At 40.6% G+C, this 14519-nt stretch overlaps 1 protein-coding gene across 1 annotated transcript; it reads right to left on the reverse strand.

The window, feature by feature from the left end:
• Nucleotides 1-828: 828 nt before the first annotated feature.
• Nucleotides 829-2391, reverse strand: RBMXL2 (RBMX like 2). Its single transcript, NM_001046610.1, is given in 1 exon segment — nucleotides 829-2391. A coding segment is annotated over 1 exon segment (1191 nt). The 5' UTR covers nucleotides 2257-2391; the 3' UTR covers nucleotides 829-1065.
• Nucleotides 2392-14519: the final 12128 nt, after the last annotated feature.

Below are 14519 nucleotides of genomic sequence, written 5' to 3' on the forward strand. Positions count from 1 at the left end.
CCTTTTGTGGACAGGAAGACCCAAGTGTCTCATACTAGACTGAGTTCCTCAGATGTTGAAATGCCAAGCTCTCAGGGGCTCTCTGAGTTTCTGAGCTCTAATGATGCTTACTTTTGATTCTTCCACCCCTAGTGGGGAGAAGCCCAATTCTCCAACTTCCTAGAGCCAAAGGGCAAGTAGCTCGCAGTTAGGAATAGAAGCCATTTGGATTTCCAAATCCACCAACGGTATATTTTCTATTTGTTTCTTAATAATTTGGTGGTGAAAATGAATGGTATTGATTTTAAGAGGGGTGGTTTGCAGCTTTGTGGTTGGCTGGCCAAATCTTTAATACAGTATTCCATCCTACTTCAACACAAGAATGGTATTTTGGGGAGCAAGAGAATAGGAAATTCTGCAGATTTCAAAGTATGAAAAAAGGCAAAATATGCCCAGCAATTTCTTTTTTTTTTTTTAAGACTTACTTGTGAACAGAACTTTCTTTCTTTATATATACTGATCTAAGCGGTTTCTGTTGTTGCTGTCAGTTGTTTGCTTTTTAATACAAGTTAACACTGAGATTTAGTTTGAAAGACACCTTGAAATCTCAGGAGCAGCACACACCAGTCGCTCCCACTCAACCCCACCCCCACCCCCACGCTCCAATCTAGTTGGGTTGAATGTAAAGAATGGTCCAATTTTCCATCTTAGGAAAATTCGTAAAATTTTCTTTGTAAAAGATCTTAGAACTTTCGGCCTCATTTATCAGGAAAATTTAGAAGGAAGAAAGCCTTTAGGAGAATTTCTACTTGGAAACATAAGACGACTAGTAAGCAGGTTCAAATCGTATGCTTTTAAATGAGCTTGTTGAAAGAAACGTTAACAATTCCAGAACGAAATCAAAACGAGTTTAAACTTTTCCTCTCAAATGCACACACACAAAAATAATCATGGAGAAGTTAACAGGAAACTTTTAAAAAGTGAAAAACAATTCTTCCTTGCACTAGTCCTTGGGTAGTTACCACAGAACAGGCTCTTCTCTGGAACTTCTTTGAAACATGGTTTTGGTCCCAAGGTCTGCTGGTCTTAGTATCTGCTCCGGCCTCCTCCTCCTCCTCTCTCCGAGCGGCTCCCCAGGCGGCCTCCGCCTCGGGGGACCTTGCGGCCCGACCGGCTGTAAGACTCGCGCGGGGGCGGACACCCCCTCTCCACGGACTGCGGCAGCCCGCGATCCGCTCTGCCTACCCGGTCGCGGCCCCCCGAGTAGCGCTCGCTCCGGCCCCCAGCATAACCGTCGCGGCCGCCGCCATAGGCGTCGGGCGAGCAGCCGCGGTACTCCTCATAGCGGCCGCCGCCGCCACCATAAGATGGAGGGGGCCCACGCGCGGGGGCGGCGCTGCGCGGGTCCCCGTAGCTCTCGAAGGGATCTCGGTAGGAGCCTCCGCTAGGGTGATCCGCGTAGTCGCGGTCGCGCCCCCCGTAGCCGTCTCGGTCGCCGTAGCCTCTCGATGGACACTCATCCCGGGCGCTGGAGTGGCCGTAGTCGCGGTAGGTATACTCTCTGGGCGAGGGGGCAAAATCCCGGGCGTCGCGGGCGCTCGAGTAGTCGCGGCTGGAGTAGCCGTCTCGGGGAGAGTAGCCCCCCTCCCGGGAACCCAGGTAGGGATCCCGGCGCGGGGGCGGCGGATCTCGGCGCGGCGGGCCCTCATAGCCGTCTCGACCTCGCGCGGCCGGAGCCCGCCCGCGCATTCCACCACCGCTGCCGCTGCGCGCAGGGCCCGACGGCGCGGCCCTCTTGGGGGGCGGGCCGGCCCTCCGTGGTGGTGGCGGCCCGCGCTTCATGGGTAGCGGGGCCCGGGAGGGCCGCAGGTCGAAGTCGCCCGCGTAGCCGCCATCATCCGCAGGCCCTCCGCGGGACGGGGGGCGCCGCGGACCGCCGCCGCGGGCCCCGCGCAGGCCCCTCGAGCGGCCCCGGCTGCGGGACAGGGGTGGGCCCCGCCGGCCGCTCTCGAAAGCTGGTTTGGTGGCCTGGGCCACCTTGATGGCCTTACCATCCAGGGACTTGCCGTTCATGTCTCTCACGGCGGCCTTCGCGTCTGCCGGACTTTCGAAGGTGATGAAGGCGAAGCCCCTGGACTTGTTGGTTTCTCGATCTTTCATCAACAGCACCTCGGAAATGCGGCCATACTTGCCAAACGTAGCCTCGAGGGATTTCTCGTCAGTTTCGAGGTTGAGTCCTCCAATGAAGAGCTTCCCCGGGCGATCCGCTTCCACCATGTCTGCCGGTCGGGTGGTCGGTCAGTGGCGGTGTGGCGAAGGCGAGCAGTCGTCGTGCCTTCTGAGCCCGCTGGTCGAGGGCGGCTCCTACTGGTCGGGCGCCGCGTCGTCGCGAAACCCCGGAACTGCAGTCTCGCCCCTCGCTGCGCAGGCGGAACGCTCCGGTTTGTGCCTCTCTGATCTGGTTCCCTCAGCCTTCTCGGCTCTAGCTGGTTGTGATTGGTTGGTAGTGCCAGGGCCGTAGTTCCCCGTCGAGGAAGATTGACGGTTTTGTAACTTTTATTCCAGTCGTTAAACTTCGGCTGATTAATCTATCCTTGAATTTTGTACATAAAATGTATTAAGAATAAGATGTTTTGCATTGCCAAGGGGGAAGAGAGAACTTGGTAAGTGGAAGGTTCCCTGGTAGAATAGGAAAGAGAGGGAGTCATTCTTTGGATGCACCATCTTTCCCTTCTCCATTTTCTTCCGTTTTTCAGCCTTCGAAGGACTCGTAGTTGCGTAGTATTGAAACTGTCCTTTCAGATAAGTATTGACCAGAAAGTCACCTCAGGGACAAAGTGAAGACAAATGTGAAAGCACGTAGACACCTATCAAAGTACTACCTAAGCAAGCATAGAACACTAAAGGCTTCACCTCTTAATCTTGAGAGAAGAGGCACACGTCAGGAAAATAAAACATTCTGGGTTCATTTAAACGAATTACACAATTCAAATTTGTTCCTTATGATATCCTCTGAATGGAAGAAGTGTGAAGAGTAAATTAGTGAACTCTCTTTACCTGAGAGTAAATGGTCTAAAACCACTTTTTTTTTTTTACTATATTGACTGTGTGTGGGAATAATGCTACATTTGTTTACTGCAATAGCATTTAATCTTGAAAAGGGTAGTAAAAGGCATTTTTATGATGTTTCTGATTTTAATATGGGCTCTTCTAAGGTTTTGTGATTTTTTTTTAGCATGCATGAATGGAAGTGAAAGTTTAAATGCATCACATCAGTTTACAGTAACAATTTTTTATTTAATATTAATATATAATTTTAGTATATTCACTATTAATATATTTCTGAAGTAAACTTACCTGTTTGGGAGGTATTCATTTTTAAATATATTAATGAATTTTGTTTGTTCGTACTTAGAAATTTTACATTTCTAAGCATAAAAGGTCTTAGCCAATAATTTTCTCTCCATACCTAGCTGAGGAGATTTTTGCCCAAATTTCTCTTAGATTTTCAGTCTAGTTAGATTTTTTAAATTTTCTTGACGACTTAGTTTTTCTAAGATATACTTTTTTCTAAAGTTACCATTTTTGTTCATCTTGAAAATTTATTTTTTCAATAGCCATGTCCTGTTTTGCTTTCTCTCTTTTATGTGATCACTCTTGCCAGAAATGTATCTTTTGAAAGAACTAGCCTTTTTCTTTACTCATCCTCTCTTTTGATTTTATTTGCTGCTATTGTCTTTTTCACGTTCTTTCCATAGTCTTTGGATTTGCGATCTGTATTGTTTTCATTCTGGATTTTTAGATAAGGTACTTAGTGCATTAAGAATTTAAAAAAAAGTTTCTTGTAATTGTTGTATCTAAGTTTAAATTTTATTCTCTACTAGTTAGCAGCATTCCCTGAGCTGTGATACATGGTATTTTCATTGTTCAGTTCCTAAAGCATTTTCTCATTCTCTTTATTTCTTGACTCATGAATTATAAAGAATATGTTTTTAAAATTTACAAACATGGATATTTTTGGTGTTATTTTTAACATGTTCTATATGATATTCATACATTGGTGTTGGCTGAAACTTGCATGAGTGCCTGTGTGTGTCTAATATGCTTGAGAGGAAAGTATATTCTCTAAATATTAAGGTCCAGTTCTTTCCTTGTATAGTGATGTTCAAGTCTTTCCTATTCTAATTTACTTTTTATTTGATAGCGTTGTCAATCACTGAGAATTGTTTTAAAATCCCATAATTGTGGATTTGTTAATTTTTCTTTATGTTTGTGTCTACTTTGCCTCATGTAATTTAAAGTTATATTCTTGAATACATAAAGATTGAGAATTGCTATGTGTTTCTGGTGAATGACTTCATTATGTAATGATCCTCATTATTCATATCTTTTACCTTAATTTGTTTTTTCTGATACTTAATGTAGCTCAATATTTTTCAAATTTTTTTTTCTGCCAGCTTATTGTGTGTTGTCTCTTAACCACTTCTTTCTTGCCTCTTTGTTCCATCCTTCTTGCCCTCTCTTGTTATCACGATTTCATTTCATTCCTTTCTTTTTTCTCTAATAATATGAAAGAAGTTATGTCTTCTATTTCTATTCTAAGAATGATTACTACATTTAATGTTTTTATTGAGTTCTAACTTATAAACACAAAATTTACAAGTTTACTTATAAAATATTAAATTTAATGCTTGATTAATTTTATACATGTGTACATCCATGTAAACATGGATGATGTATATCAAGATTTATAATATATTGGTCTCCATAATGGTTGTTCACCCCTAATGGTTCCCTCCTGCCTTTCAAAACAATATGTTCCTCTCAGAGATAACCAGTTTCCTGATATATCAATGATAATTTAGTTTTGATTATTTTTAGACTTTACATAAAGGGAATAAAAATAGAATGAACTCATCTGTGTCTGGCTTATGGCACTCAGTATATTTTTGAGATTCATCCATGTATTGCACACACCAGTTGTTGTCTGTACTTCCGTTAGATTTTTTTAGTCACTGTATGACTATACTGATTTGATTTTTTCCATTTTTCTGTTGACTGACATAGGGGCTTGCTGGGGAGTGATTCCTATTTTTCTCCCATTCTCACAATGCCCTTTCCGCATATAATCAGTCCCTGATCCCACAATACATCCAGAACCATTCACTTAACTATTTATGCACTGCTATCACCTTCATACAAACTACCTAGGTCCTTTGGACATTTTAAAACGTCAGTGGTCCCAAGGGTCTATCTGGGACTCCTTCACTAGAGAACCTCAAGCTCCTTGTCAAGTATCAAAACCCACTGGTGATCCATAACTGGAGCTGCAATTGGATTGAGAGAATATAGAAATGCAGGGTTGATAGAATTTAAGAGGAGGTTTGGATGAGAAATGGAATTTTTAAACAGGCTTTAACATCAAGTGATTGGGTCTCTTTGTCTCTTTTATCTGAATGGATTATGTGGGTGGAAATTATATCTGACTGAGGAATGTTTCCCCTACCTAGTACTATAAATTGCCCTTCAAGAAGTATCAGTCAGATATGCTAAATGGGAGTAAACAAGATTGCCTGAGCCCAAGTGATGTGACAATAAGAGAATACTTTCCAAAATATACAAATAATTCATACAGCTTAATAGCTATAGCTATATATATATATATATACACACACACACACACACACACATATACAGAAGACCTAAAAAGACATTTCTCCAAAGAAGAAATACAGATGTCCAAACAGGCACATGAAAAGATGTTCAGCATCACTAATTATTAGAGAAATGCAAATAAAAACTATCATGAGGTCCCACCTCACCTCAGATAAATAGCCATCTTCAAAAACTCTACAAATAATAAATGCTGGAGAGGGTGTGAAGAAAAGGGAACCCTCCTACCCTGTTGGTGGGAATGTAAGTTGGTGCAGCCACTACAGAGAACAGTATAGAGGTTCCTTACTAAACAAAAAACAGAGTTACCGTATGATCCAGCCATCCCATTCCTGGGCATATATCCAGAGAAAACTCTAATTCAAAAAGATACATGGACCCCGATATTCACAGCAGCACTATTTACAATAGCCAAGACATGGAGGCAGTCTAAGTGTCCATCAACAGATGAATATATATATATATAATGGAATACTACTCCGTCATAAAAAGAATGAAATGCCATTTGCAACAACACGAATGAACCTAGGGATTATAATACTAAGTGAAGTCAATCAGAGGAATACAAATATCATGTTATCTATATGAAATCTAAAAAATTATACAGGTGAACTTATTTACATAGAAAATATATGGTTATCAAAGGGGAAGGAGTAGAGTAGGGATACATTTGGAATCTGGGATTAATATATACATACTACTATATATAAAATACTTTAGATAGATAACAAGGACCTACTGTACAGTCAGGGAACCATATTCCATATCTGGTACTAACTTATAATGGGAAAGAATCTGAAAAAGAGTATGTGTTTATCACCTTGCTGTACACCTGACACTAACACAGCACTGTAAATTAACTATACTTCAGTTAAAAAATGCTTTTAAGATTGCCCACACAGTATAGAATAAAACCTTGTGTGCTGGTATAAGTGAGTTCTCTGAACCATAGACTGATGTGGAGGGTAAACTGTGGCTTATAGCAAAAGCCTGTGAACACCCCCACAGTAATGCCTCCTGGGACTTTGGACTAGAAAATTTCCATTTGAGGGGCAGTTACTAGCTTGCTCTTGGACATTAATTGAAATTGTCCTTATGACTGAAGGACATAAAATAATCTTACCACCTTGCATGCATTAATATGGTTACTATCAAAAAAACAAACAAAAAAACAAATAGTGGGCAGGATGTGGAAAAATTGGAACACTTGTGCACTAGTGGTGGGAATGTAAAATGGTGCATCCCACTACGGGAAACAGTGTGGTGGCTTTTCAAAAAATTAAAAATAAAGTTAACATATGATCTAGCAATCTAATTTGAGGTATGCATAAAAAAGAATGAAAGCAGAATCTCAGATATTTTATACCCATTTTCATAGCAACATTATTCACAGTGCCAAATGGTGGAAACTCAAGTGTCCATTGATAGATGGATAAACAAAATGTAGTATATATGTGCAGTGTAATATTATTCAAACTAAGAAGAAAATGAAGACACCTGCTACAATATGCATGAACCTGGAGGACATTATGCTAAGAAAAATAAGCCAGTCACAAAAAAGAAAAATACTGTATGATGATTCCACTTATAAAGGTATCCTAGCATGGTCAAGTTCATAGAAACAAAGTGGAGAAGTGGTTGCCAGAGGCTGGAGGGAATGAGAAATAAGGAGCTATTGTTCAATTGGTATAGAATTTCAGTTTTGCCTGAGAAACATATCTAGGGGTTTGTTGCAGAACAGTATGAATATACTTAACACTACTGAACTGTACATTTAAAAATGATTAAGATGGTAAGCGTCATGTTACATGTATTTAACTACAACTAAAAAATCTGTAAATAAAAACTATCGGATCAGATCAGTCACTCAGTCGTGTCCGACTCTTTGCAACCCCATGAATCACAGCACGCCAGGCCTCCCTGTCCATCACCAACTCCTGGAGTTCACTGAGACTCACGTCCATCGAGTCAGTGATGCCATCCAGCCACCTCATCCTCTGTCGTCCCCTTTTCCTCCTGCCCCCAATCCCTCCCAGCATCAGTCTTTTCCAATGAGTCAACTCTTCGCATGAGGTGGCCAAAGTACTGGAGTTCAGCTTTAGCAGCATTCCTTCCAAAGAAATCCCAGGGCTGATCTCCAAAGCCTGAAGTATCAGTGATGTCTTAGGTAAGGCCAGAGAAGCATGTGAGGGGGAAGATAGTGCCTAGAAGAGTTCCATAATAAAATGGAAATGTTTGTATAGGTATATACTGTTGGGGAAATGCAGAGAGCTACTCAATGGATTCACAAGCAGGTGGACTCTTTGTCCCAGGACTGACTTTGGAAATGCATGAGGAGCTGTCAGAATCTATTCTATGAACAGTGCCCTGTAAGGTTTTTCAGCTGATCAACAAAGAGTTGCTTGGTTTATGGATGGCAGTTCCAAGGTGAATGGATAGCATCCTATTTGGAAGGTTATCACTGTGTTTATAGAAGGTAAAAACCAATCAGTTCAACAGGACTTCTTGCTCCTCCTTTTGAGTAGGAGTCCAATGTAATAATGAAAAAAAAAAAAAAACCAGTTTGGTGAGCTCAATTATATGCTATTTTCCTAGCAATGACTGAAGAAATGAACAGTGATAGAAAGTCCCTATGTTTGAACTAACTCCTAGGTAATGGCCTGGTCTTAAGTGAATGGAAAGTTGGCCTATTAAAGAGATGCCTGTATGAGGCATGGCTGTATTAAAATTACTGAGACTTCAAGGGATGCGTTATAATAGATATGGTGATGCTCATAGGAAGAACCAACTTGCAGGTTCACAAGGTGGTTGGAACTGACCAGTGGATACCCTGGTGTGCTTGCTTGAGGACAACACCTGTGCATGAAATGAATGGACATTGAGGGACTACAGCAATACGGAGATGGACCCAGTCTAGACATACTCCTCTTGCACCTCTGTAGCACAAAATGCCACCAAGAACTGCTTTGTTTGCCAACAAAATAGAGCCTGCAGATGGATATGTTGCAGATACCTCAAAGGGGAAAAGACCATGAACATAGTGGCAAGTGAGTCAGATGCTGGTATCTAATGGGTCTTGATGAAAATAGATCCCGATTCTGACACAGACTTGGTTTACTCAGTGGTAGATGCAAATGCTCAGAGTACTATAAAAGAACAGCAACAGCAAATATTACACCACTTTGGATCACAGAATGACATTGCTTCAGACCAAGGTACATACTTTACAACCCATAATGAAAAGAGATGGACAGAGATATCCTGCTCAGAGTAAGTTTGATAGAGAATTGCAATGGGGAATTAAAGCATCATTGTCTGAGGGGTAGATACAGGCATGAAGAGCTGGTTTATACACCTTCATGAGTGTGTGCTCACACTTAACATGAGCAGGACTAAGGGAGTATCCTGACTAGAGTCTCCCCTTCCCCACCTGCCTGGTGTATCTGGGGTGGAGGAGAATGCTAGTATGACTACATGGTTTAGTCAGTCCTGCCTATGTAGTGAAACCCCATCTAGAAACCCTAAAAAGGGTTCAGGGAATTTCTGGGTTGGTGAACACATGGATGTGCTGGGATCACGTACTTGGACGGGGCATGGAATTTCTGTGCATTCACTACCACCCCCCTCCCTCAAACTTGCTCTTTATACTTCTTCATCTGGCTGTTCACTTGTATCATTTATAATACACTGGAATCCTAAGTATATCACTTTCCTTAGTTCTGTCAGTCATACTAATGAATTATAGAACCAGGGGGATTGTGCATATTTGGAAGGGGTTTGTCTTTTAATGTTCCCTTTAGTCTACATTTATATTATTTCAATGAATGATAACAGGTGTCCACTTTGGAGGATTTCATTTCTTTAGGAAAATGGCTTCACAGACAGGGACCTCAGGATTTATTATGAGTGGTGAGACTGACCAAGCAAACAAAAGATCTGGGAACTAAAAGGGGTAAGCCAAGAGGTCTCTGCCTCAAAGCGCTGTCCAGGGTTCTGCTTTCTCTGGTATGAAGACCAGAGTTGGGGTCGCTTCCAGGCTTGCCCCTACCAGACGCCCCACCCCGTGCATAGTTCTGACAGCACCAGAGTTAGGGACGAAGGCTGGCAGCCGCTGAGTTCCTGGACCTGACAAACCCTGCGCTCCCTGGAAGCCTGGCCAGGACCCTGTGAAAGCTAGGTCCGCAAGCAGCGCAGCACAATGCTTTCCTCTGAGCTGTTTCTTACCCTCCCACTACGCAGGATCCGTAAGTGCCCCGGAACCACTGTCCTGACCCTGCCTTCCTTCCTGGTTTTCTCAGAGGACTCGCCGGCAGATTCGCCTCACTTAGAGTAACCATTCTCAAAAGCCATCTGGAAACGCAGGGCGCTGGCCTCAGGAATAGAATCTAGGCACTCCCGCCCGGATGTGAATGCCACGATTCCAGAAGCCCCCGGTTAGTGCGCTCCCAATGGGTGTTAGCAGATATTCCCCTGCCAACAAGATCACCTACTTCACTGAGTTGCTGGGAAGTTGGGAAGGAATAGGGTATTTTTGCTTACATTCATTTATCGAGAACCCACCATATTAAAGACACAGTGCTGTAGGCTAGCAATATTAATAATGAACCAAAGAATCATTGTCCCCACCCTTACTGAACTTACACTGGGGTGAGATAGAGGGAAATAATAATAATAATAAGGAAATCTTTGTCTTAGTGGTAGGAAAGAAACATGATGCAGTGTTAGGAAAAGGAAAGAGGATGGTGATAGTTAAGATAGGGTTCAACCTGCAGGAAGAAGTGATATTTAAACTACAGTGAAAAGTGAAGACCAGAGTAGGCAGAGAGGATGAAGTACACAAAGGACCAGTGGTAAAAAACTGGGAGCATTCAAGGTATTGAGTAGAAATTACAGTTGTTTAGTGAGAGGTTGGGATTAACATATACACACTACTATATATAAAATAGGTAATCAACAAGATTCTACTGAAGGAAACTTTATTCAATACTCTGTAATAACCTATATGAGAAAAGAATCTGAAAACAATAGAGATATGTATAACTGAATCACGTTACTATTCATCTGAAACTAACACATTATAAATCAACTATAATCCAATATAAAAATTAAAAATCTTTTTAATGTTTTTCATGATGGATATATAAATCCTTCTTCAAATGCTTTGTTAACCAGTATCTCACTGGTTCTCTTACTAATGAATTGATAATATTCTTTGATAAGGGTTCATTTTGCATTTGTATAAGAGCCACGATTTAAAATCCTTGAAAATTATTTTACTACATCACTGGATTCTCAATGAACCAATTAGAATCTTTGGAAGACATTTAAAACTAAAGCAGGGAAATAAAAGAAATCTTTTCTCCTTGGTTGCTAAGCTGAAAGCATGTGAGCTCAAAGCTGCCTGTGACATATCTCTACTACATTTACCCATTGCCATAGCCTCAAAATATCTAAAGGAAATTTTTAAAGAATTCTAAGAAAAAAAGAAAAATTTTCCATTAAAAGAGTTAAAATGTTCTCAATAATTTATAGTTTGAGCAGCAAAAATTAGTACAAGATGATTTGAACTGAATAATTAAAAACCTTGATTTAAGGGGTATATATACATACATACACAGTCATGGGAAAACACATTCTTTTCAAGCTCAAGTAGAAAACTGATTATATACTAGGCCTTGAATTATATCTCAACTAATTTCAAAAAATGTTTTCACATAGAACACATTATCTGAACTCTCTTAGGTTAAATGCAATAACAAAAAGGTAGCTTTAAAAATGCCTAAGTTTGAAAATTTATAAGTGACATGTGGGTTACAGAAAAATAAATTCGTGTAAATAAAAATATTTGGATATGAATGCTAATGAAAATAGTTCATACTCTGGATGGACTTGAAGGGTATTATGCTTAGTGAAAGAAGTCAGACAGAGAAAGATAAATATTATATGATATCACTTATATATGAAATCTAGAAAATAAAACTAGTGAATATAACAAAAAAGAAAGACAGACACAGAGAACAAACTAGTGGTTACCAGTAGGGAGAGAAAAGAGGGAGGGACAATATAGGGGCAGGGGATTAAGAGATAAAAACTACTATGTATAAAATAAGCTACAAGGATATACTGTACAACACAGGGAATATAGACAATACTTTATAATAGCTATGAATATATAAACTTTAAAATGGTCAATTACTATGTTGTACACTTGAAACAAATAATGTTATAAATCAACTCTACTTCAGTAAAGATTCCATGGTCAATGATGGGAATTCAATTAAAATACAAATAGAAGGAAATGTATATTGTTAATGCTTATAATAAAAGAGAAGGTTGGAAATCAGTAAGAATCTAACTTAAGTTAGCATACTAACAAAGCAAATTCAAAGATAATAGAAATAAAATAAGAATTTACAATACAAATCTATAAAAAGAAAACAGACAAAATGTAAAGAATCAAATATAACATTTGTTTTGACCGCCCTATTTGATCCTTTCGCTATCGTATTTGACTCCTTAACTATACTATTTAAAACTGCAAACCTATCCTAACATAGAGCTCTATTTAGAATGAGGGAAGTGGTTTTCCTGATGCACAAAATTTAAGAAGATGCCAAAAAGCCCCTCAGGAATGAAGATAAATAATATTTTAGTGAAATGTTTTTAAAAATAAAAATTAGTGCAAAAAATCCATGATAACCAGTATTTAAAATTTAAATAAAGATGGTGTTTGACCTGGAACTTGCACAGTCAGAAGAATAAGTGCTTTACTTGTCTCATCCTTATCCTGGCTCATGGGTTACCTGATAGCAGTGATACCAGGCACATGTGCAAAATGTAAATAGCATTGCTTCTATATACTGTTCAGTTCAGTTCAGTCACTCAGTCGTGTCTGACTCTTTGCGACCCCATGAATCGCAGCATGCCAGGCCTCCCTGTCCATCACCAACTCCCGGAATTCACTCAAACTCACATCCATTGAGTCGGTGATGCCACCGAGCCATCTCATCCTCTGTCGTTCCCTTCTCCTGCCCCCAATCCCTCCCAGCATCAGAGTCTTTTCCAATGAGTCAACTCTTCGCATGAGGTGGCCAAAGTACTGGAGTTTCAGCTTTAGCATCAGTCCTTCCAAAGAACACCCAGGACTGATTTCCTTTAGAATGGACTGGTTGGATCTCCTTGCAGTCCAAGGGACTCTCAAGAGTCTTCTCCAACACGACAGTTCAAAAGCATCAATTCTTCCGCACTCAGCTTTCTTCACAGTCCAATCACATCCATACATGACTACTGGAAAAACCATAGCCTTGACTAGACAGACCTTTGTTGGCAAAGTAATGTCTCTGCTTTTGAATATGCTATCTAGGTTGGTCATAACTTTCCTTCCAAGGAGTAAGCGTCTTTTAATTTCATGGCTGCAGTCACCATCTGTAGTGTAAACAGTCTTTATGTTACGGAAGTACCTGACCAAATAGACTGCTGCTGCTGCCGCTAAGTCTCTTCAGTCGTGTCCAACTCTGTGCGACCCCATAGATGGCAGCCCACCAGGCTCCCCCGTCCCTGGGATTCTCCAGGCAAGAACACTGGAGTGGGTTGCCATTTCCTTCTCCAATGCATGAAAGTAAAAAGCGAAAGTGAAGTCACTCAGTCATGTCTGACTCTTAGCGACCCCATGGACTGCAGCCTACCAGGCTCCTCTGTTCATGGATTTTCCAGGCAAGAGTACCAGTGGGGTGCCATTGCCTTCTCCAACCAAAAAGACTAAATTTTATTAAATTCCTTTCAATATATATTAAGATGATTATTTGGTCTTTCTCCATTAGTCAACTAATGTCATAAATTATAAAATTACTTCTAGTACTTGTCCTCTCGTACTTCTGTTACAAATCACAATAGCCATGGTATATTTTAATTGTTAGAAATAATTTTCAAATATATTTTGTCTTTGAGTATATATTCATAAGTGACAAATAATTATAAATTTCTCTTTAGTGTTATCTTTGTAAGTTCTATTATCAAAGTTTTTCTAACTTTATAAAATGAAATGGGAAAGTTTTCCTCCTCTGTAATGCTCTGAAATTTAGTTAAAAGACAAAAGAAGTTTCCTTTATCTTAAAGTTTGGTAGACATCACCTTGATTATAAGCAGTTTTCGGGAATTCCCTGGTGGTCCAGTGGTTAGAACTGGGCACTTCCACTGCCATGGGCCAGGGTTCAATCCCTGGTCAGGGAACTAAGATCTCACAGGTTGCACAGTGCAACCAAAAAAAAAAAAAAAAGCAGCAGCATTTATTAGTCCTTGGGTGGAGCTTTATTTGGCCCTGGAGAATGAGCCAGGGAAGATTATGTTAAAGCCCCTTATTTTCCTTTCTCTCCATTCCTGCTACCATGGCTCTCTTCATAGCCTTACCATCTGTGGCACATTTTATTGAATGGAATAAAATGGCACATTTATATCCTTCATAAACAACAAATCCTGTTGTTTATGAAGGATAAGATGCTGCTCACTGCAGCTCAGGGCTGCCCTATGAAAGGAATGCCACTTCTTTGATGTATGCTTTATTTTCTATGTTTATCTAGCCAGGACAATTCTATCACTGGGAGTTAACCTCATACTGACCCTTCTCTAGGTATCATCTCTGCCAAATGTCACCTGTTATCACTGTTCTGTGTGCATGTATCAGCTCCAGGAACATTACTTGTAAATTCTTACCCGATTGCCATCTGCCCCCTTCTACCTGCCATGGTTCACTCTTGTCTCCAGCCCTGCTATGCTGACTTGGGAGCTATTATACCAGCAAAGAGACAGACAGGGAGAAAAAGGATAAGAGTTTGTGGTAGACTACAGAAGGCCACAAATTCTCTAACACC

Source organism: Bos taurus, chromosome 15 (assembly GCF_002263795.3).
Source record: "Bos taurus isolate L1 Dominette 01449 registration number 42190680 breed Hereford chromosome 15, ARS-UCD2.0, whole genome shotgun sequence".
NCBI lineage: Eukaryota > Metazoa > Chordata > Mammalia > Artiodactyla > Bovidae > Bos > Bos taurus.